General features: G+C 39.2%; 1 protein-coding gene across 5 annotated transcripts in view; it reads left to right on the forward strand.

Moving 5' to 3' along the window:
- Nucleotides 1–25,340, forward strand: part of taf2 (TAF2 RNA polymerase II, TATA box binding protein (TBP)-associated factor) — a 123,338-nt gene that overhangs the window by 17,908 nt on the left and 80,090 nt on the right. For 3 of the 5 annotated variants that reach the window (XM_078540168.1, XM_078540169.1, XM_078540171.1), the window contains exons 4-8: nucleotides 1,414–1,532; nucleotides 5,191–5,332; nucleotides 7,159–7,390; nucleotides 21,028–21,212; nucleotides 23,928–24,041. In XM_078540168.1, the coding sequence (XP_078396294.1) occupies nucleotides 1,414–1,532; nucleotides 5,191–5,332; nucleotides 7,159–7,390; nucleotides 21,028–21,212; nucleotides 23,928–24,041 (792 nt within the window). Of the gene's footprint in view, nucleotides 1–1,413; nucleotides 1,533–5,190; nucleotides 5,341–7,158; nucleotides 7,391–21,027; nucleotides 21,213–23,927; nucleotides 24,042–25,340 lie in introns of all 5 variants that reach the window. The other 2 variants (XM_078540172.1, XM_078540170.1) reach the window with 2 other exon arrangements.

Genomic DNA, 25,340 nt, shown 5'->3' on the forward strand with positions numbered 1-25,340 from the left:
CACTCTCCACACGCTTTCTAAAAAAAAAAAGCAGAAGTCTCAAAGTGCTTTACAGCCAATGAAACACTTTTGAAGTCAAGTCACTGTAGTAGTGACCCTTATTGAATGCTGGAGCAGGCTCAAAGGCCTATTCCAGTTCCTAGTATAAGAGCGTCTAATTTGTTCTCAGCAAACCCCTACAAACAGCAATGTGATAATGACCAGATAATCTATTTTTTAATGTGACATTGACTGAGGGATCAATATTGGTCAGGACACTGGGGATAACACCCCTGCTCGTCTTGAAAATAGTGCTATGAGATCTTTTACATTCACCTGCGGAGGCAGATGGCTCCTTAGCTTAACGTCTCACCTGAAAGACAGTGTTTCTGACCATGCAGTGCTCCCTCAGTACTGCACTGGAGTGTCAGCCTTGATTTTTGTGCTCAAGCCTTGGAATGGGACTTGAACCTGAAACATTGTGATTCTGAGGAGAGTGTACTGCCAACTGAGCCTCAGCTGACACTACAAATACAAACCATGCCTTCACTTCCCAAAATCAACAAAACGTGATTAATAATGAGATGTGTTCACTGCAAATAAAAATGATGGATCACTTGAAGTCACCCAAAAGCAGTGAGATGGTAATTATGGGGACAGTAGCAGTTTTGGCCATTGATGCCTTCTCTGTTGGCCTTTGAACAAAATGACATATTAGTCAGCAGAGTTGCTGAGGTAGTGATGTAAAAAGAACAGCAGTTGTATCTATGTACTTGAGAGGAAATATTTATTTCTATGAGAAATCTTGTAGTGGTTGACTTTGGCTTTCGGTTGGAGATTAACCAACACCAAATGGGAATGTCAGAACAGAGTCCAAAATTTATTTGATTGGCTGAAAATAAGAAATTACTGGTATATGTTAAATTACTATTGTTGTGTGGCTATGTGACAGGCTGAAGTGTGATCCCTCTGATAAACATGCACTAGATGCAGAACTTTTAATTGTACAGATAAAATATATTTATACCTACATAACTTGAAGTCTAAACATTTACTGCCATTTCCTCATTTTGAGCTCAAATGATTGTTCCTCAGATTATAAAAATGATCATGATTATGCAATAGTCATCATTTCTTGAATTGGATATCATAAAACACCTGATTACTTCTCCGATTTGCACTCAATAAAGCTATTGCTGTCAGTAGACACTGGATTTGTATAACATTTTGTGAGAAGAAACAATTTTGCTGTAAATTTGAAGAAACACAGCACACAAACTGAAGATATTTAACCTACTTTAAATTGTAGTGTATACATAGATTATTATATGGTTTATTTCCATTTCTTTTGCATTGCTTTGCCTGATTAACTGATTGTTTTGTAGCCTTTTGAAATATGGAACATATCCATTTTCTTTCCTCCTTGTATTCTAGGCGAAATCTTAATTATTTTTCCAATGCCTATGCAGCAGCAGTCGGTGCAGTTGACCCAGACACAGGAAACGGAGAGCTGTGTATCAAAGTTCCATCTGAACTATGGAAACACGTTGATGGTAAGTATAAATGCATACTGTAAAATATAAATGCATACTGCAAAGTATAAGCTTTCAGGGTACAACAGCCTAATGTTTCTGGTAATCTATTAGCAATTCTGAGATTCAGTTCAAATCCCAGCACGGCAAAGTTATGGAATTGAACTCAATAAATCTGGACTGGCTTCAAATAAAATGAACATATGGAGTAGGCCATTCAGCCTCTCGAACCTGCTCCAACATTCAATCAGATCGTAGCTGATATAATTGTGGCCTGAAGTCCTCATTCCCACCAACCCCAATCTCCTATACAAGCCTAAAAGCAAGCAAATTGTTAAGAAAAAACCCAACTCTTCGCAGAAGGGACCTGTCACTTTACCCAGACTGCCTGTGATGCTGAACCCAAACTATATGATTGACTGCTAATTCCCTGAGGTCAACTAGAGTTGGGCAGTGTACACTGCCTTGTCGGTGTCACCCACATATCAAGAATAAATATTTTTAAGATTCTTTTAGAAGAAAATGTTAATTTTTCTGCTTGTAGGCACATGATTTATTGCCCAAAATGGTTAGCAGAGGGCTAATTCTGAAATTTTAAAATGACAGTATAGGGAATGTTGTGGTTTTTCCATTCTGTGGTCCCTTTGCTCACTGGTGGGATCAGCAGGGATATATGACTGTCTAAATCAATAAGTGAAAAGCAGCATATAGGTATTGAATAAATTGTGAAGCAATAAGTAGAAGAAAATGGCATCGGATTAGCCAAATCACTTCTTCCACAACCCTCCCACAAACAAACGAAGCTCTAATATTTTTAATGTTTTAAAATGTCTTAAACAGATTTTAAATAGTTGGCAAAGTATACAGGGGTGAATCAAAGGAAATTGTTTTAACACCAAATTATTTTGATCTGGAATACACTGCTTGAAAGGATGGCAGAAGGAGACTTGGTACTGACTTTCAAAAGGGCCATGAAAAAGAGAAATCTGTGGATCTATAGAGAAAGAGCAGGGTGTGGAATTGGAAAGCTTTTTCGAAGAGTTGACACAGACATGGTGGGTTGAAGAGCCTGCTTCCATGCTGTATGATTCTATGTCAGCATGGCTCAATTGGTAGAACACACTCATTTGAGTGAAATATTTCTGGCTTCAAACTCACTCTGAAGAATTAATCTCACAATCTAGGCTGACAATTCATTACAATGGTGAACAAGAACTGCATTGTTTAAAGTTCAATCTTTCAGATGATATGTTCAATTGAGGCCTAGTCTGTCCATTTGGGTAGACATGAAATAAAATATGGTGCTATTGTCCTGGTTACTATTTTTCCCGCAAACACCACTATCAAAAGTAGATTGACTGAACATTCATTAATTTGTGGGACCTTATATACAAATTGGTCCTAGCATTGCCTATATAACAGCATGGCTGCACTTCAAAAGTGATTCATTGGCCGTGAGGATGTAAAGGATGGAATATTCTGGGCATGTGAACGATGTTATGTAAGTGCAATCTATTTCATGGCTTTATTTACAGACCCCTGATTCACCTTGCAGTATTGCCAAACTGTAATATCTCTCTCCTATGGTCCCAAGCCTGAAGTTTCACTCCCCGTTGCTGTCAAACCCCTGGATTCTTTCTCTTTTGCTTTCTTTGTCCCTTTCCATCAATGCTGCAAAACCCAATGTTCTTCTACCCTTTCTACTACTGCCTCAAAAATTGGTACTGCTGCCAAACCTAATGACACCCTAACTCAGACTGCTAAAACTCAAATGTCCACCAATGTTACAAAACCATAGGATCTCCACCATAGTGCTGCCAAGCAAGAGAACCTCCGCTCTAGTTTTACTAGACACCAGATCTGCCCCCAGCCTATGCTACTAAATGCAATATCTTTGCTACCCCTTCACAAGTTTTTGAATATCAAGTTTTTATTTTTAGTTTGGCACCTCTTGCTTACTATTGCCCTGGGCTAAATGAAGAGATAAAAAAATTGAGCAAATTGGTAAAGTAATATATTGCAATTATCATCAAGGCCACTGATTTGCATTTTTTATGTAAAGGTGGGTAGTATTTTAGAATTCGATTTTCAAGACTTTTGCAAAAATTCCATAATGTGAAAATATAACAATGATTCAATTTGGCTTAATCAACCACTGTTAATAAATAAGACTTTAATTTGTATAGTGCCTTTCATGATTTTAGGATATCCCAAAGTGCTTTACAGCCAATGAAGTTCTTTTGAAGTGTAGTCACTGTTGCAATGTAGGAAACAAAGCAGATAATTTGTGGACAACAAGCTCCCACAAACATGTGATAACCAAATCTTTTTTTTAGTTATTGATTGAGGGATAAACATTGACTAGGGCACAACAAGTAACTTTGCCCCTGCTTCTCTTTGAAATAATGCCATGGGATCTTTTACTTCTACCTGAAAGAGCAGACAGGGCCTGAGTTTAATATCCCACCTGAAAATTGGCACCCCTGATAGTGCAGCACTCCCTGAGGACTGCACTGGAGTGTCAGCCTTAATTTTTGTGTTGCGAGTCTCTGGAGTGGGACTTGAACCCTCAGCCTTCTGACTCAGGTGAGAGTGCTCCCAACTGAACCAAGGCTGACAATAGTCGTCTTAATACGTTTTGTATTATATGACAAGAGAATTTAATTGAGCAATTCCACAGGAAAGTTGCTTGTGTGATTAAAATGATACATCTAATGTGCATTTGTTTCATCACGTTTTCCATTTCTCATCCATCAGATTCCCAATTTATTGTCTGTCATAGCTCAAGTATCAAGCTTTTCGTTGTCACACTTCAAAGCATATAGAAACAAATGCAGCCGTTTGGAATGTTCAATGAAACTATCTGTCAGACCCTTGCCGAATTTTAAAAAAGGACACAGCTAGGGTTCTGACTTGCAGCCTGAATAGCATTTTAACTTTGAATTTAATTCATGCTTGCTGAACAGCAGTTGAAATTTTCTTTCAGTAAAGGAGCATAGTTTCATAATATATAGTGTGGTATATATTGCTCCCATCATTATGAAACAGCATTTTAATTTGATTTACTGTAATTGATTTATGTGAGATTTACCAATATATTCAAAAGGAGTATGTTTAGTATATTGTAAATTCCCTATCTATCACATTTCACACTGCAAATTTCTGTTACGCTTCTTTTAAAGTACAAAGAGCCAAAGGCAGTCAATTGGAATGCGCACAATCCCATGACAATTGAATGCATCTCAACTGTCATAGCCCTGATTGTCCTTGCCAATCAACCTTAAAAAAAGGAAAGCAGGGTCTTGGCCTGGCCACTGTACTAATAGAAAATAGAAGCTAACAATTGCTTGTTTTTTCTTTTGCCTAGATTGTCTGGCCTCTTCCTCAAGGAACAGGCTCAGACAGCAGTCAACATAGAGAAACATCCAAATAGTAATTGGCAGCTGATTAATCCTAGGTGTTGATTATTCAGCTTATTTTTCTACATGTAGTGTCTGAGCTGTGATGTAAAGGTGACAGGCCAGATGGGCAGTTCATTATCAAAATTGTGCACAATACTTCAAATTTGCATAACTCCATCTTAGTGCAATGTGTAAAAGCTTTTGTTAATTATACTGAAAGTTTGTAATGGACTACCACAGAAATATACTGCCATTATTTTTCTGTTTGCCATTATTAGAAATGAAAGTCCTGAAGGTACATATAGAATTTTCCTTGGACCAGCCAAAGGGAGGGCTTCATTTTGTTGTGCCCAATATAGAAGGTAGCATGGCGGAGCGAGGTGCACATGTCTTCTCCTTTGGGTATGAAAACGCTACGAGGTGAGTAGGTAAATTCTTTAGAATAAATTCTTCTAATACTTTTATACAAGTACATTTTTTAAGTGTGTCTAATTATTAATAGCATAATGGAATGATATAGCACACAATGACGCTACTCAGCTCATCATGGCTGTGCCGGCTGTAAAAAACTATCCAATTAGAATCATTCCCCTTCTCTTTTCCCATAACCCTGCAAAACTTTCCAGTTTAATTATTTATCCAGTTCCCTTCTGAAAAGTTATAATTGAACCTGCTTTCACCACCCCTTCAGGCAGTAATTCCAGATCACATGCATTCTCCTCATCTTGGCCAAACTTGTCCTTCCATAAATTTGTGTCCCCTGATTATTAACCATTCTATCCCAGGAAATAGATTGCCTTATTTAACTCTTAACAAAGACCTTCATGATTTATAAGACCTCTATTAATCTCCCTTTAATCTTCCTTGCTTTAAAATGGCAATCAAAGCAGTTATAATTCGGTAAATTGCAACAGATGATTGTTATTGCTTGCAGCATATGGGGCTGAGTTTTACCATGCCATGCTGGAATAGGCTTCTGTCATTCATAAACTGAGCAATACTGAATGCAGTATTGAGTAGAGGCTAAAAGTATCATATCAAAAGTTACTACACAAGTAAGAGCTCAGGGTGTAGGGGGTAACATATTAGTACGGATAGAGGATTGGCTAGCTAACAGGAAGCAGAGAGTAGGGGTAAATAGGCCTCAACTGTTTACAATCTATATCAATGACTTGGCTGAAAGGACCAAAAATGTATAATAGCTCAATTTGCTGATGACACGAAGATAAGAAAGTAAGTTGTCAAGATGACATAAAGAGTTTACAAAGGGATTTGGATAGGTTAGGTGAGTGGGCAAGCATTTGGCAGATGGAGTATAATGTGGGAAAATGTGAACTTGTCCACTTTGGCAGGAAGATTGGAAAAGTCGTATACTTGAATGGAGAGAGCCTGCAGAACTCTACGGTGCAAAGGGATCTGGTTCTCCTGGTAAACAAATCACTTAGCATGCAGGTACAGCAGGTGATTAGGAAGGCAAATGGAATATATGCATTTATTGCAAGGGGAATCAAGTATAAAAGTAGGGAGGTTATGTTATAGTTGCACAGGGCGTTGGTGAGACCACATCTGGAATACTGTGCACAGTTTTTGTTTCCTTACCTAAGAAAGGATATAATTGCATTGGAAGCAGTTCAGAGAAGGTTCACTTGACTAATTCCTGGGATGAAGGGGTTATCTCATGAGGAAAGGTTGAGCCAGCTGGGCCTGTATCCATTGAAGTTTAGAAGAATGAGAGATAATCTTGTTGAAACATATAATATCCTGAGGGAACTTGACAGGGTGGATGCTGATGGGATGTTCCCCTTGTGGGGGAGCCTAGAACTAGGGGCAGTTTAAAAGTTGAGGATCTCCCATTTAGGACTGAGATAAGGAGAATTTTTTTCTGAGGTCGTTGGCCTGTGGAATTCTCTTCGCACAGTAGTGGAGGCTGGGTCACTGAATATATTAAAGGCTGAGTTAGATCAAGTTGAGGGTTATGGGAGGTGGACTGGAAAATGACATTGAAGCCACAATCTGATCAGCCATGATCTTATCGAATGGCACAACAGGCTCGAGGGGCCTTATGGCTGTTGCTCCTAATTTTTTCTGTTCTGGTGTGTTCTGTTGTTTAGATTCTTGGAAAGGAGAAAGCATTGCAGTTGAAACACAGATTTCTGTGTTGAGTAACTTTCAGTCTTTGAGCCATTTGGAGGTCAGGGGATCTGCAATAATTTTGATTGGTTATGCTATTTCTTTCTACTTTGTAGGTTTTGGTTCCCCTGTGTCGATTCTTACTCTGAACTTTGCACATGGAAATTGGAGTTTACGGTTGATGCTGCCATGGTGGCAGTTTCCAATGGAGATTTGGTGGAATCTGTTTATACCCATGATATGAGAAAAAAAACTTTTCACTACATGTTAACTATTCCAACTGCAGCACCAAACATTTCACTTGCTGTGGGTCCCTTTGAAATACTGGTTGATCCTTACATGCATGAGGTAAGTCAAACAAAACCATATTTGGTCTGACTGTTGAGATCTCAAGATTTTTATTCTCAATGTTCTATATTTAAAGCACGGAGATCACTTGCGTATTAACTATATTTATGAAACTATATTGCCAGAATCTGGAATTGGCATGGATTCTTTTAAGCTGTGATATGTAACATTTATAAAGTGAATATCAGTTGCCATGTTGAACTTAAGTGCATTCATTAGCTCCAGCAACAAATATTTGGTTCTACCCCTATAAGTTGCTGAAAGGGTAAACATGAAAAAATTTAACATAGAACAAGAGAAAATAAATTAGAAGGAAAGTAAAAAGGATTTAACTGCTTTCCCCAGAGTAGTGATTATGGAATTCACTGCAAAGGCTGGCAGTATGGCTGATTGATTTATTATATCACCAAATTGAGAGAGTTGGTGAGAATCTGTTACAGGGTTAAAAGTTATCAAATAAGAAGTTTTCGAGATATCAGGATCAACCTGGCAGGGTGAAATGTCCTGCATTTTCCTGCGGGTGTCACGGGATACATTTCTAAATTATTTTACTCCTAATGTTTACTCCTAATCCTTAAACTCTACTTGATTTTTCTTTAGAGGAAAAGGATATAAACAAACACCATCTTTTTAATATCCAGCTTCTTGACAATTGGAGAGGGGCAGTGAATTTTCGTGTCTGACATTAGTGTGGGGAGTACAAAATATTTTATTTGGGACACTCAGTCACATCATTAAGAAACTCCCACATCAGGTGTTCAAACCAGATGCAGATGTAAAGTCCTTGTAATTTGCCTCAACCATGGGAGAATATCTCTTATTAAATTAGCGTGACCATTCCCTCCGCCTTTCCATTTCTTGTGGGTTCTCTGTAGAGTTACCAATTCATTCAGACATGGGCACTTTTGTGCTGTGGATTTGTACCCTTTGTGAATGGGCTGCAAATTACATGTAGGACTTGTAACCCATGTCTGGTTTTGTGTGTGCAAAGAAGAAAGAAACCTTTGATTTAAGTTTGTTCTAGTTTCAAAGCCACATTCAGGGGCAGATTATACCCATTATGAAATATATATTTTTTGTGCTACACCTGCAAAATCTGAAAAAAAGTAGGTAATGTAATAAATAGTGAAATAGACAAAAAATGAAATTTAATGGATGACAGTAAATGTGGAGAAGTAGCTTAATGTTCTTTCTAAGTTTATGGATAACAATGTAGGTTGTTACTTTGGGAAAACTACATATGTTTGAAAAAAAAGCTTTTGAGTTTTTCTTCAGGCTGGTGTGTAACAAATAATCTCAAATATCTGATTGCCACCTTAACTTCCTTTACCACTTTTTTTTTAAAAACGGTATTGGACTTGATTTTCTTGAAGGTTTTTAATCATTTCTTTCCTTATTGGACTTAATTAAAAAGTTCAAGATAAAGCTTCATATTTTGATTTTAATGCTTCATCTTCCAATTTCTTCAATACATACAGGGGTATAATTTTTAGTTACATGGAAATGCCTGTAACTTAATTATAGACCATGATGAACAAGAGCTCAGTACTTGTGTTGAGCTGTTCTACAATAATACTTCAGTCTTCAGATCAGATAAGATCATAAATAATTTCAATAATGTTATACTTTAACAAGGTTCTGCTTCTCCCCATTCCTCTTCTAATTTTCTTCTTAACTTTACTCCAATTTGAAGACATTAACCTCTTCTTGAGGTACATTTCCATGGGACCTCACCCAAATAGCAATTCTTAACATCTGAACCTGAACAGTGAATTATGTGGTTAGGGGAGGCATTGTAGCCAAAGTCAATCTTTTCCTCCCTTGGTCTTCATAAACGGGCTGAGTTAACCAGATTTCAATCAAAAGCAGAAACCTTTTTCTTCCCTAATCCATGCTGCTGAGGCCAATTGTAGAACCCTTGGTGCTGTCCTAGCTGAGGCTACCTAACAATACAAACTGCCATTTAGCCCTTGGGACCACCTTTCCTGTATCAACCAGATACACGCTGCTTTAACGAGCAAGGGCATAAATTTAGACTTAGTACTAAAAACATATTGAGAATTCATAACTACAAATGGATATTGGAACCAAGTCATGACATTTAAGAAGGGCTTTTTTGACCATCAGAACATTCAATAAAACTTATGAAGTAAAACACGGAGACAGGATTAGAATCAAAATTTCTGTGGGGTCAGCATAGTCGCACTGGACCAAATGCCGTCTCCTGTGCTGAGATATCAAAGAATATTTTTGTTTTGGTGCAGGAATGAAGTTAACTTTCCATACAGAGGCTGTGGGTAAGATGGAATAATTAGATTAGGGTCTTAAATCCATGTTAAGATATCATGCTTTTATGGCTGTACAGTTCATGAGACCAGATGATAATGTGCATTAGTGTGACAATGTGTTGCACCAAGGAGTGTAGGAGTTCACTTTGTTCCACACAGCAAGCTATTAATTGCAAAAACACCATCAGAAAAATCAGTACACAAGTTTCTTCCTCAACAGGCAGAGAAGAGGGAGGATGCCTTTGCTGTTTGCGTCCTAGAGGTTGGTTATAGAGTAGTGTTGGCAGATGCTTGGGAATAACCTACCTGGTTCCTTTCAGTCAAGCAGTTATATAAGTAAAGAGGAAGATAATCTAAAGGGAGAAATGTCATTTGTTTCATAAAACATAGGTGACCTACTAATGTATTTGAGATTATTTTAAACATATGTTGAGGCAATAGCGATCTCAACATAATAAGGTTTAAGATAAAGATTGAAAGGCAGTAAGAAAGACAAAAGACCAAAGTAATACACTGGAATAAATCTGATTTTTAAGGGGATGAGAATGGAACAAGGAAAAGTAAACTGCAAAAACTTACTGACAAACATCCAAATTGGACATTTAAAATGATGTTTAATCAAGTCTAGGAGAGAGAGATCCCACTAGAAAGCAAAAACATACTCTGCTATAATGATACAGAGTGGAAGAACAAAGGAATAAGGACTAAGTTGAAACAAATGATAACGTACATAGGCAACAAATGGTAAAGGAAGAAGTAACGAAAAAGTTAGGAAGGCACGACAAAATTAAATTATCAAGGATTATAAACAAAAATAATGAACAAGTTCATAAGTAACAAGAAAAATGCAAGACAAGGATAGGGCCACTAAAGGATGCATATGATAAGCTCACAAGTATTGACAGTGAAATGGCAGAAGTGTTAATTATTTTGCCTCTCTGTTTACTGGAGAGCCTAACATGGTGGGCATGACATTAGAAGATGAAATCAAAAAATATATAAAGACATCTTAGATAGAAGGGGAGAAGATAATTGACAAAAGGAAGTGTATTTAGAATAAAATCCCTGCTCCAGAGAGATTAGGTTGGCACATATTAAAAGAAGTTAGGGAAGAGTTAGCGGAGGCACTATGACACACATATATAAAAATTCATTAAAAAAGTGAATAGTGCAACTGGACTGGCAGACAGCTAATGTTAGCTCTATATATCAAAAGGGAGATGGAATAAATCTAGGGAATGTAATTAGCTTTAATGCCTGTGGTAGGCAAGATAACCCATGAAACGTATAGAAACTGAAAACATAATAGATCAGGTTCCAAATGGAAGGTCAAGCTTGACCCACGATATTGAATTATTTGAGGGAGCATCAGAAAGGAATAAGAATAATGCAGTAGGTGCAATACCTTGGATTTCCAGAAAGCCTTCGATAAAGTTCTGCCTCATGACCAGGGTCAGAACATGTCGTGTTGGGGGACAAGTAGCAGAATGAAGCTGGCTACAAAGCAGGAAATATAGAGTAGGGGGTTAAAGGTAGTTACTTGGGATTTGGTGTTCTGCAAGGATCAGTGCTGAAGCTGCTGGTCACCATTTACATAAATGATTTGGACTTGGAAATGCGGAGGTATAAAAAGAGGGGGTTGTCGTTAATACAGAGCAACACTACAACAAAATACAGGAGGACATAAATATACTTGCAGAACCGATGTGTAATTAAGGAAAAACTTAAGATAGATAAGTGTGTACATTTTTGGTAGTAAAAATAAGGAAGCTGTATATTCCTTGCAAAGCAAGTATCTAAATGGGGTGGAGGAGCAGGTATAGATACAAAAACCACTAACGATAGTGACACAGGTTATAAAGCTGCAAACCCCCAAAGTTTACTTCCAGTGAGAGAGAATTGAAAAGTAGAGAAGTTATGTTAAATTTGCATAGAATTTTCTTAGGCCACACTTGGAGTATTCTGAACAACTCTGGTCTCCATATTATAAAAAGGAATGGAAACACATGATTGTGTAGAAATGATTTATTAAAATGATACCAGAGTGGAGAGCTTATGCCTATTGGAAAGATTGAAAAAGCTGGGGCTCTTTTCTCTCAGAGAAGACTGAGGGGGATCAAATGGAGGTTTTTGAGATTATAAAAGGGTTTGATAGGCTAGACGATTAGAGATGTTGCTGCTTGCCCGTGAGGTGTTTCTGCTTGCCTGAACTGGAGGCCAGAAATGCAAAATAGTCAGTACAGACAGTAGAATTCAGGAGAAACTTCTTCACCAGAGAATGGTTGGAATGTGGAGCTCACTACAACAGGAATAGTTGAGGCGAAATAGCAAGGATGCATTTAAGGGAAAGTTAGATAAGTACAGGAGCAAGGAATAGAAGGGTATGTAAATGAAGTTAGATGAAGGGTGAGGAGGGAGCTCATATGGAGCATGAAATACTGGCATGGACCTGTTGAGACAAATGACCTGTTTCTGTGCTATGAATAGTTCCTAATATTTTCTAAAAATATATATTTATAGGACACCTTCAAGCTAATAAAACATTCCAAAGTGCTTCATACAGTTGAGAACAAGTACCAGGTAACAAATGGGGAAGTTTCAGGGGTGTTGGCCAGAACATTGGCAAAGTAGATTTTCAGAGTCTTTTGAAAGAGGGAGAAAACTGGAAAGTGTTTGGCAAAGGCAGCCTGTGCTCTGCAACCAGAGGTGGAGTGGAAAGGGGATGAAAATGACACCTGAGTTGCAAGTGCTGAGGGTGCAGTGGCTTGTTTTTTAATATTCATTTATGTGATATGGGTGTTACTGGCTGGGCCAGCATTTATTGCCCATCCCTAATTGCCCTTAAGGTGGTGGTGAGCTGCCTTTTTGAACCGCTGCAGTCCCTATAGTATAAGTGCGCCCACAGTGCTGTTAGGGAGGGAGTTCCAGGATTTTGACCCAGCAATAGTGAAGGAATGGCGGTATAATTCCAAGTCAGGATTGTGAGTGGTGTGGAGGGGAACTTGCAGGTGGTGGTGTTCCATGCATCTACTGCCCTTGTCCTTCTAGTTGGTAGTGGTTGTGGGTTTGGAAAGTGCTGTCTAAGGAGCCTTGGTGAGCTTCTGCAGTGCAACATGTAGATGGTACACACTGATGCCACTGTGCGTCGGTGGTGGAGTGAGTGAATGTTTGTGGATGTGGTGCCAATCAAGCAGGGTACTTTGTCCTGGGTGATGTCAAGCTACTTGAGTGTTGTTGGAGCTACGCTCATCCAGGCAAGTGGAGAATATTCCATCATTCTCCTGACTTGTGCCATGTAGATGGTGGACAGGCTGTGGGGAGTCAGGAGGTGTGTTACTTGTCGCAAGATTCATAGCTTCTGACCTGCTCTTGTAGCCACAGTATTTATATGGCTAGTCCAATTCAGTTTCTGGTCAATAGTGACTCCCAGGATGTTGATAATGGGGGATTCAGTGATGGTAATGCCATTGAATGTCAAGGGGCAATGGTTAGATTCTCTCTTGTTGGAAAAGGTCATTACCTGGCATTGTGTGGCATGCATGTTACTTTCCACTTGTCAGCCCAAGCCTGGATATTGTTCAGGGTCAGGTCTTGCTGCATTTGGATATGGATTGCTTCAGTACCTGATGAGTTGCAAATGGTGCTGAAGATTGCACAATCATCAGCGAGCACCCCCACTTCTTGCCTTATGATAGAAGGAAGATCATTGAATTAGCTGAAGATGGTTGGGCCTAGGGCACTAGCCTGTGGATTTCCTGTCGTGATGTCCTCGGACTGAGATGATTGACCTCCCAACAGCCACAACCATCTTACTTTGTGTTAGGTATGATTCCAAACAGTGGAGAATTTTCCCCCTGATTCCCATCGACTCTGGTTTTGCTAGGGCTCCTTGAAGCCACACTTGGTCAAATGCTGCCTTGATGTCAAGGGCAGTCACTCTCACCTCACATCTGGAGTTCAGCTCTTTCGTCCGTGTTCAGACCCAGGTTGTAATGAGGTCAGAAGCTGAGTGACCCTGGCAGAACTCAAACTGAGCGTCAGTGAGCAGGTTATTGCTAAGCAAGTGCCGCATGATAGCACTGTTGATGACCCCTTCCACCACTATACGGATGATGGAGAGTAGACTGATGGGGCGGTAATGGGCTGGGTTGGATTTGTCCTACTTTCTCTGTACAGGACATACCTGGGCAATTTTCCTCATTGGGTATATGCCAGTGTTGTAGCTGTACTGAAACAGCTTGTCTAGGGGTACGACAAGTTCTGGAGCACGAGTCTTCAGTACTATTGCTGGAAAATTGACAGGGCCCAATGCCTTTGCAGTATCCAGTGCCTTCAGCTGATTCTTGATATATGAATCAAATTGGCTGAAGACTGGCATCTGTGATGCTGGGGATCTCTGGAGGAGGCCGAGATGGATTATCCACTCGGCACTTCTTGCTGAAGATAGTTTTGAATGCTTCAGCCTTATCTTTTGCACTGATGTGCTGGGCTCCTCCATCATTGAGGATGGGGATATTTGTGGAGCCACCTGCTCCAGAGAGTTGTTTCATTGTCAACCACCATTCACGACTGGATTTGGCAGGGCTGCAGAGTTTGGATCTGATCGTTGATTGCGGAATCGCTTAGCTCTGTCCATCACTTGCTGCTTATGCTGTTTGGCATACACGTAGTCCTGTGTTGTAGCTACTCCAGGTTGGCACCTCATTTTTAGTTATGCCTGGTGTTGCCCTGGCATGCCCTCCACTCTTCATTGAACCAGGGTTGATCCCCTTGCTTGATGGAAATGGTAGAGTTGGGAATATGCCTGGCCATGAGGTTACAGATTGTGGTCGAGTATAATTCTGCTGTTGTTGATGGCCCACAGTGCCTCATGGTTGCCCAGCCTTGAGTTGCTAGATCTGTTCAAAATCTATCCCATTTAGCATGGTGGTAGTGCTACACAACACGATGGAGGGTATCCTGAAAGTGAAGGCAGGACTTCGTCTCCACAAGGACTGTGCGGTGAGCACTCCTACCGATAACGTCATGGACAGATGCATCTGCAGCAAGCAGGTTGTTGAGGATGAGGTCAAGCCTGTTTTTTCCTCACATTGGTTCCCTCACCGCCTGCCAAAGACCCAATGTAGCAACTATGTCCTTTAGGACTTGGCCAGCTCGGTCTATAGTGCTGCTACCGAGTCACTCTTGGTACCAGTATTCACTGGCACCAGTATTGGGGAAAGTGGAATCTGCACCGTTGGGATGGTCTGCACCTGAGCCGTGCTGGGGCTGGTGCCTAACTAGGCAAGTGGAGAGGGTTTTAAACTGAATAGTGGGGGCAAGGGATCAAATTTGGGAAGATATGGTAAACCAAAGAGTAGAGACAAGGCAAGCTAGACAGGTATTAATATGGGAAATGATAAGTAGGCTGTAACAGGAAGGGAGGGAGAGCACAATTCTAAGAGTAAATCAGATAAGGCTAGACGCCACAAAAATAATAAGGGCAACTAAAGCACCTGTATCTAAATGCACGTCGCATTCAAAACAAAAGAAGTGAACTGATTTTGCAAATAGAATTAAATAACTATCTGTTAACCATTACAGAGACATGGCTACAGGATGACATAGATTGAGACCTGAATATTGAAGGGTACATGACATTTAGGAAGGACAGGAAATTAAGAAAAGGTGGAGGGGTGGCTCTGTTAATTAATGATGGTATTAGCACATTAGAGAGGGATGACCTAAGTTCAGGAAACCAGGATGTAGAAGTTGTTTGGGTTGAGATGAGAAATGATAAAGGCAAGAAGTCACTTGTGGGAGTGGTGTGCAGGCCTCCTAATTGTAAGTACACAGTAGGACAGAGTATAAAAGATGAGATAATGGGAGCTTGCCAGAAAGGTGCAGTAATAATTATGGGGGATTTTAATCTACATATAGACTGGAAAAATCAGATGAATAAAGGTAGTGTAGATGAAGAGTTCATAGAATGATTTTGGGATGGTGTCTTAGAACAGCACGTCTGGAGCCAACCAGAGTGCAGACTATACTAGACCTGGTATTAAGCAATGAGATAGGATTAATTGATACCACCTTAATGAAGGCACCCCTAGGTAGCAGCAATCATAATATGATTGTATTTTACATTCATTTTGAGGGAGGAATGAATGCGTCCAGTACTAGTATTTTTAAACTTAAATAAGGGCAATTATGAGGGCATGAAAGCAGAGCTAGCTAAAGTGAACTGGCAAATCAGGTTAAGGGATATGTCAATAGAAGTTCAGCGGCAGACATTTAAAATGATATTTCAGAACACACAGAATATATACATTCCAATGAGAGAGAAAAATTCCAAGGGGAAGGTTCACCATCCATGGTTAACTAAAAAAGTTAAAGCAGTATCAAACTTAAAGAAAAGGCATATAGTTACACAAGGACGGGTGGCAGGTCAGAAGATTAGAAAGTACATAAAGAACAGTGAAAAATGACAAAAAGATTAATAAAGAGGGAAAAATTAGAGTATGAGAGAAAGCTAGCTAGTAATATAAAGACAGATTGTAAAGTTTCCATAGATATTTAAATAAGAAAAGAGTTAACAAAGTGAGTGTTGGCCCTATAGAGAGTGTACCTGAGGAATTGATAATGGAAAGGAGGGAGATGGTGGACGAATTAAATAGGTATTTTGCTTTGGCCTTCACTATAGAGGACACAAGTAACATCCCAGAAATAGCTGTAAATCAGGAAATTGGAGAGAGGGGGAACTCAGGAAAATTACAATCACCAGGGAGTTGGTATTGAGCAAATTATTGGGACTGTGGGCTGACAAATCCCCAGGTCTGGGTGGACTTCACCCCAAAGTCCTGAAAGAAGTGGCTAGTGAGATAGTTGATGAACTGGTTTTAATATTCCAAAATTCCCTAGATTGAGGGAAGGTTCCATTAGATTGGAAAATAACAAATATAGCTCCTTTATTCAAAAAGGGATGGAGATAGAAAGCCGGAAACTATAGAGCAGTTAGCCGAACATCTGTCATAGGGAAAATGTTAGAAGCTAATATTAAAGATGTTATAGCAAGGCTCTTAGAAAAAATCAAGGCAATTGGGCAGAGTCAACATGGTTTTGTAGAAGGGAAATAATTTTTAACCAATTTATTGGGAGTTCTTTGAAGGAGCCACGTGTGCTGTGGATCGGTAGATGTACTGTACTTGGATTTTCAGAAGGCATTTGATAAAGTGCCATATCAAAGGTTATTGCAGAAAATAAAAGCTTATGGTGTAGGGGGTAACATATTGGCATGGATAGAAGATTGGTTAGCTAACAGGAAGCAGAGATTTGGCATAAATGGGTCTTTTTCTGGTTGGCAGGATGTGAAGAGTGGTGTGCCACAGGAATCAAAGCTGGGGCCTCAACTTTTTATAATTTATATAAATGACTTGGACAAAGGGACTGAAGGAATGGTGGAAAAATTTGCTGATGACACAAAGATAGGTAGGAAAGTCAGTTGTGAAAAGTATGTAAGGAGGCTACAAAGGGACATAAATAAGTTAAGTGAGTGGACAAAGATCTGGCAAATGGAGTATCATGTGAGCAAATGTGAAATCGTTCATTTTGGCAGGAAGAATAAAAAAGAAGCTTATTATCTAAATGGTGAGTGATTGCAGAGCCCTGAGATTCAGAGGGATCTGTGTGTCCTAGTGCATAAATCACAAAAGGTTAGTATGCAGGTACAGCAGCTAATTAGGAAAGCTAGTAGAATGTTATCATTTATTGTGAGGGAAATTGCTTATAAAAGTAGGGCGGTTATGCTTCAGTTGTACAGGCATTGGTGAGACCACATCTGGAGTATTGTGTACAGTACTGGTCTCCTTATTTAAAGAAAGACGTAAATGCATTGGAAGCAGTTCAGAGAAGGTTTACTAGACTAATACCAGGAATGGGCAGGTTGTCTTACGAGGAAACACTGGACAGGTTAGGCTTTTATCCATTGGAATTTAGAAGAGCAAGAGGCGACTTAATTGAAACATATAGAATCCTATGGGGTCTTGATAGGGTGGATGTGGAGAGGATGTTTCCTCTTGTTGGAGAACCTAGAACTCGGTCACTGATTAAAAATAAGGGTTCGCCCATTTGAAACAGAGATGAGGCAAAATTTTTTCTGAGGGTAGTGAGTCCTTGGAACTCTCTTCCTCAAAAGGCGGTGGAAGCAGAGTCTTTGAATGTTTTTAAGGCAGAGCTAGATAGATTATTGGGGGTGAAAGATTACCAGGGGTAGGCAGGAATGTGTGGTTGAGGTTACATTCAGATCAGCCATGATCTTATTGAATGGTGGAACAGGCTCAAGGGGCCAAGTGGCCTACTCCTCCTAATTCGTATGTTCGTATGGACATTGAAGCCCCCCAACCAGAGTACATTCTGTGCCCTTGCTACTCTCAGTGCTCCCTCCATGTGGTGTTCAACATGGAGGAGTACTGATTCATCAGCAGAGGGGGTGGGGGGATACGTAACCAGGAGGTTTCCTTGCCCAGGTTTGAACTGATGCCATAAGATTTCATGGGCTCTGGAGTCGATGTTGAGGACTCCCAGGGCAACTCCCTCCTGACTGTATACCACTGTGCCACCACCTCTGCTGGGTCTAACCTGCTGGTGGGACAGGCCATACCCAGGGATGGTAATGGTGGTGCCTGGGACGTGATCTGTAAAGGAGACTGCAAGGTTTGGAGGTGCAAGGCCACAGAGGTTCGTAAATCAGGAGGTGATGGACTGACATGTAGATTTGTATTTTAAATTCAGCACACTTAAAATGTACAGCATCTGTATCCTATTTCATGTTCCCCATGGGCTCCTAACAGTGACGCAATGAAGGTCAGTGTTTGTGCAGTTAGTTGCCAGATGCCATGCTGTTAAATATTTACCATATGCTAATAAATTCAGTTACTACAGCTAGAAGTACTCTGAAGTTTAAACATCAAAAATAAAAATGTATCCATAATGGGAAAGAAAAATGGACTATTAATTTTTCAGAGACCGTTACCATGTTTGTTAGTAATGTTTCCGAATTATAATGTCACCATCTTCATGAATCATGAACTTTATCTGCATGACTGCAGAAGTTTAGGTTTTGTGGTATGGGTGGCCATGGCTACTCTTAATGGTAACTGTGATGTAATGGTTGCATAATAAGCTAAAGTGGCCACTTGGTGAGTTTATATGATGCTGTTTGTTTTTATTGAAAAAAATTACCAGCCAGATGATGATGTGTAATTTAAGATGTTTCTTACAAGAGTGCATTGCATTTAAAGTACTACTTGCATAATAAAGTCTTCCATCGGTTTTGTGTCGTAGTTGACCATAAATTAAATGCAGCAACATAAAATACTTTGTAACTTAATGTGAAAGATTTGGATCCCAGTAGTAGCTTGTGATGATTTGTTTTATGAATTTTCCCTTCATATTCTGTTACAGTCCTTCATATTAGTGGAAGTAATAATTAGCTACATGTATGAACTAATTGCTGCTCCAGTACGCAGTACCATTTTAGTGAAAACCTTCATGTTGTGCCATCTGTGGAACTAACAGTATTAATCTACTGGTTAAGAAAAACAAATTTGAATTTTAAGGAGAACTTTGCAGTGATAAAGTCTGTGTAAAAATTAGCATGCTGCATTATAGCACAATGTGTTCATTGTATTCATTGATGTTGCTTATGTAATAACCTTAGATTTGAGTTTGTGTATGACTTTAGTCTGTTAGAACAAAATTGTGAATTGCATTGCTTCGTGAATTTTTAACTTATGTTACTTTAGTTCATACTTTTTCAGTGCTTATGCCACTCATGATTTTGAAATGGGGCTAAATATTTCGTTGTTAACAATAATAATTTTAATCTAATAAAAGCTGTTAGTGATAACTGGTGCAACATGAAGTGCCATATATTTTTACCACTCTTAGATCAGAATATGTTGTTTGTATCACCCGTATTGCAGAAAGTGTGTGTGCCCTTACTAAATGTGAATTGGTTACTTGCTGACAAATATTCGGCTTTGTAGACAGGTCAGTAAAGGAATCCCTTTTTTGAAAGTTGATAATTGTAATTTAAGAGTGCTATAATTGAAAAATACACATGGGGGCAGCAACTAGCAATGGGTAAGACAAGTTTAGATCACGATATGGTTGGTTATACTGAACACTTCAAACATTAATTCACATTTAGGCAGTGCATGCTATAGGATTCTTCAAAATTTGAAACCTTAACTAAGAAAGATAGTAATGTATCATGCAAACTTTTTTAGACTAAGCTGAAATATTTGGAAATAATTAGTAGAGCTAGAAACTTTCAATAGACTTCAAAAATAGCACTTTTACACATTTTCTATACCAAATCTTTTAAATTCTGCAAATTCTTGTAGATATTGATGTTCAGAGAGACTTGGGTGTGCTCGTATAAGGAGCTAGGAGAGCTAGCATGCAGATACAGCAAGCAATTAGGAAGGCAAATGGCATATTGGTCTTTAATGCAAGGGGATTGTAGTATAGGAATAAAGAAGTCTTGCTACAAATTATACAGGGCTTTGGTGAGACCACACCTGGGATACTGTGTGTAGTTTTGCTCTCCATATTTAAGGAAAAATATACTGGTACTGGAGGTCGTACAGCAAAGGCTCACTAGATTGCTTTGTGGGATGAGAGGGTTATCCTGTGATGAGAGGCTGAGTAAATTGGGTCATATTCTTAGGATAAGAGGTCAATCATTTAGGTCTGAGTTGAGGAGAAATTTCTTCACTTAAAGGGTTGTGAATCTTTGGAATACTCTACCCTGGAGGGTTGTGGATGCTCCATTGTTGACTAGATTTACGGCTGAGTTAGACAGATCTTTAGTGTCTCAGGGAATCGAGGGATATGGGAGCAGGTGCGAAAGTGGAGTTGAAGCCCAAGATCAGCCGTGATCGTATTGAATGGTGGAGCAGGCTCACCAGGCTATATGGTCTATTCCTGCTCCTATCTCTTGTATTCTTGTGGATGCATAGAACATTTTATGGAGCAGCATTTTAATACAACTATAAATTAAATGCTCTATATAAATTAATTCTACTTCCGAACAGAAGGAAATATGAAATTGTGTTTAATATGAAAGAAAAATAATGCATATTTTGAAAGCTTGAATTTTTTTTTGTTAGTCTGGCCTAGGACTGGCTAAGTATAATAGCGGTTCCATTTGTCTAAAATTGTGAAATGGACTTAGAGTTCCATGCAATGGAAATTGCATATGGCACAAAACTAAATAATGTATTTCTGACCTTCACCTAATCTAGAAATATAGTTTTATTGAACTGATCTCTTATCTGTTTCAAATTTTGATATTTGCCTTTCCAGGTGACACATTTCTGCTTACCTCAACTGTTACCACTTCTCAAACACACCACATCCTTTCTTCATGAGATTTTTGAGTTTTATGAAGAGATTCTAACCTGCCGATACCCCTATGCCTATTATAAGACTGTGTTTGTTGATGAAGCCTATGTAGAAGTAGCGTCATATGCATCCATGAGTATTTTAAGGTGAGTCTCTATTTGGAAAATCGTTTTTTGGGAAATGTCAAGTCAACAGTTCTGCCATTGTGAGGGCTATTTGGAGTGAGAATTTCAGGCTGCTTTCAAACATTTGTTAACTGCCTCTTCAAGAGGAATTAGCAGAATCTTATAAGTGGTATTTACCTATCCTAGAGTGGGTTATGATGCATGTTGCTGGGAAAAGTGGAAAGGCGGAATTATTTTTAAAACTACTGCTTGACAATTAAGGAAGCAGTTTGGAATTTTAAATAGAACATACAACTCACCTGGTGCTTTTAGTGGTGAAGGCAGAATCCAGCCATTTGTGGTTGGAGGATCACTGGTTCAATCTACATTGTGCCGAATTAGCTGATCTTTGATAATGGAGGAGCACTTATAGAGCTCAGCAGCCCAGGTTAAAACCTTATATTGAGAATTGGCAAAACATTAGAGGGTGAGGGGATCAGAGCGTGACCATGTTTTTTCCTGATGACCACACAAGCAGTTTCTGTCAGAGTCATTGGGTAATGATTAGGAGCAGAAACTCTGGCGATTTTTCCTCCGCTCTTCCTCCCCAAGGGTACTGAAACACTAGTGCTTTACCACTGTCTCAATTGTGATCAGCTAACTAGACATGAATAACGACTGAACTCGTGATCTATCTTCTCTGTCGGCTCAGTACAACAGTATAGGGTGTTTAATGAATTCAGCCATCAGAGTGAGTCTGCTTGTAAAACTTTGTGAGAGTTAAACTTGAATCAGAACCAACTGAGGTTAAATTCCTGACTCGTTGAATTGAAGACAAGCACCACAATAACTGTTCTCCCTCCCTATACCAGCAATTAATGTTGTTCTCAAACTTCTTAAAATAGAAGATTATATTCAAACCATCTAATTAAATGTGCAATGATGAATAATATAATATTGTGGCCTGACTAAGGGTGTTTCCATCTCTGATGAATACTGAAATCATGGCTGATGTTCTGAAGTTTTCAAACTAAAGCTTCTTGTTTGCAAGTTGGAGCTTAAAAAAAAATGGAGCTTTATTTTGACCTCTAGTTTGAGATGAATCTCTGAATTTATAATTCAGTAAAGTGCGTAGAAGTTATAACATTGAAAAATAGCTGCTCAATTTCATTTTTGTTTAAAAATATTCTGAATATTATGTTTGTTCATTTGGTAGTTCTGACGACAAATGTGCATAGGTCACATATAGCATAGCAAGATGCAGAGTAAACTCTGTCTCAATAATAAAATATTGTCTCAGAACTTCCCTGTCAACAACCATTACAATCACTCCGATTGCAAGTTTAGTCCCATTTGTGCCAAAGTATGGCAGGTTTGTGCTATTGGTCCATTTCCATTAGGAACTGGATGACAACAGCATGCTTGTTTCAAGGAGGAGCCTAAAGGCTGTGAAGTATTTTGAGCCTAAGGAGTAGAAATGAAAACATAGACATTTAAACTGCCGCACCATGCAGTGTTTAGTATTTAAAAGGAAATGCATTCATTTCACATTAGTATCTTTTTTGTCTAAAAATATTGTTTTTCTGTCTTTGTTCCATCAAATTTTCTTCAACCCATTGTTTCTTGGACCTTTTGAGGGGGACATTTCCCATAAGTGCTTGTTGCCTTGCTATCTCATCCAAGTGGTCACTATTTTTATGTACACAGCTCCTGACTTCAACTGATGTCTACAGCTGTTCTCACTGTAAGCAATCCAAAGGATGAGCTAGAGCCCATTTTCCCTTTTCCATTTGATGCTGAGGCTAGATGTACTGTGACATGGCTGAGATCAGTGAATTTAACACAATCGTGGATAGAATCAGAGGCCTTCATGGTCTGAATGACTCAATCACCACAATCACTTGATAACCTCAACAAGCACTTGGCTCCCCCAATGGCTCGAATGCTAGTTAAGTCAAAAGTTGTGGTAGACTCCGGCCTTTTATTGAGTAGCAAAATGAGCCATAAAATGGAGCTACCCTGGGCTCTTTCACATGGGGAAACCAGTTTAAATTTAAATCGGATGCAAAAATACTAATGGCCAATTCGAAGAGCATTCCAGTGGCCTGGGAGAAGATTGTTTTGTTTTGCTTGGCTTCTTGGCTAGGAGATGATGTATGAAATGGAGAAAGCAGAAAGAAGAGAGGAAAATTGCTATCAGTTAAATATAAAAGTAGAAAATGACAAAGTTCAACTGACTAATAAGGTTACTGCAAAAGGAAACACCAATAAGTTATGTTCGTGCTGCATCATCTCTTACTTGCAAAAAGATAACTCTGATAATTGATCAGAATTCCTCTTTTACATTCATAGTTGGTGATATACTGTTTCCAGATTTTAAGCTCTTTAAAATATTTTGTGCTCATTGCCAGTTCATTTAGTTGTTTGTAGTCTCTAGCAGCTGAAAAGTCCCAATGTGTTTGTTCATAACTAAGATATAGTTGATTAATGGATATTTCAAAACATTGAATTTTCAAACAGCCAAACAACTGCCAATTATTATGTGATTATTGTGCAGTGGGAGTTTAAAGAATGAATATGAAAGGGCTGGCAAGCTTCAAGCTTCCAGTGATACCATCAGTTGATGAAATACAGAGTCAGCCTTGTTAACGTTTGAACTGAATTTCTGTCACCTTTTAAACCACAGTATTTGTTTTGACTAAATAAAACGTCTTGCCTGCCTGAAACCTTAGTCCTATTTTCTCATCTTTCATTTAGCACAAACCTTCTGCACAGTGCCATGATTATAGATCAGACGCCACTTACCAGACGATGTTTAGCACAAGCTTTGGCTCAGCAGTTTTTCGGCTGTTTCATTTCCAGAATGTCTTGGTGAGTATATAAAATGGTGAGAGCCAAGGATATGCACCTTCATAAATTTACCACGTTGATAGTTTTGTATAGACTACTCCAGCACTATGAAAACTTTACAATGTTTGTTAAAAAAATACAATGACCAGTCTGTCTGAAATTAATATCAATGTCAGCTTGATTTAGTTGATGACACACTCACCTCAGACTGAAAGGGCTCAAGCCCTTTTAGAAACTTAAATGCATAATTTAGTTGATGCATCAGTGTAGTACCAGGGAAATGCTACAACCTTGGAGGGAGACGCATTAAATTGAGGCCCCTTCTGCCTGTTCAAGTGGATGTAATGACAACATAGCACTTTTCAAAGACAACCTGGGAGTTCTGCTGCTGCCCAAGTGTTACGATCCCTGTAGAGATAGTGTTTGGTCGGGACAGCCTGGGTTTTTCACCAAGTGTCCTGGTGTCCCGACTGTTTTCTCCATGCCGGCTCAAAGCCCTGCTCAAATGTTTGGGTTTTTCGCTTTGCTGAGGTCACTCCTCTTTTTACCCTATTTAAGGTATGCTTGCTAGTTTCTAACTTCAGGCTCATTTGAAGGAATTTACCCCCCACACAGTTCTGGTTTAGTCGAGGTGAATGTGCGCCTTACAATTCGGGAGGAATGCAAGCTTGCTCCTGAGGTTTTGGAGACAAAATGGAAAAGCGAGATAGAAACCAGGAACTTGCTGCTCAGGTAAAGCCAGCAAGCTGGGCTAGGCAGGCTCTGTTCACCAGCATTGGTCTGCACTGAATTATTGAACATACTGTTTCTATTAGAGAGCCCGAACATTGGCTCCTGCAGGCCCTGCTCACCACCACAATTAAAAATAAAATATTCTTGCATAGATGCTAAAATATGACTATATATAAAAAAGAAACTTTTCAGTGGCCTGTGGAAAGTGAGCCTAACACGTGGGCTTAACTTGCTTTCTGCAGCCCATGGGAAAGCTTTTTTATATATAGATCAGCATCTGTGTAAGAGAATTTTATTTTCAATTGTGGTGAGTGGGATCTGCAGGAGCCAATATTCAGGATCTCTGTTAGACGCTGTTCAATAACGTTTGCCTTGTGATTAAATTACTTCTCCTAAGCTTTTGGAGAAGTGGGGGGAAAAGAAGGGCAGGGTTTCAATGAAAAGGAAGCTTTTACTGCCTGTGTTTTAAGCTGTCTTTCTGTGTCTCTGATTTGTAATCTGGCTACCTCTTTACACACAAATTTTAAAATAAACCGACAATACTTAAAACGTTCCTTGTTATACAAAAAAAATCATCTTCTCTGAATT

The sequence above is a fragment of the Cetorhinus maximus genome, chromosome 4 (genome assembly GCF_964194155.1).
Source record: "Cetorhinus maximus chromosome 4, sCetMax3.hap1.1, whole genome shotgun sequence".
Taxonomy (NCBI): Eukaryota; Metazoa; Chordata; class Chondrichthyes; order Lamniformes; family Cetorhinidae; genus Cetorhinus; species Cetorhinus maximus.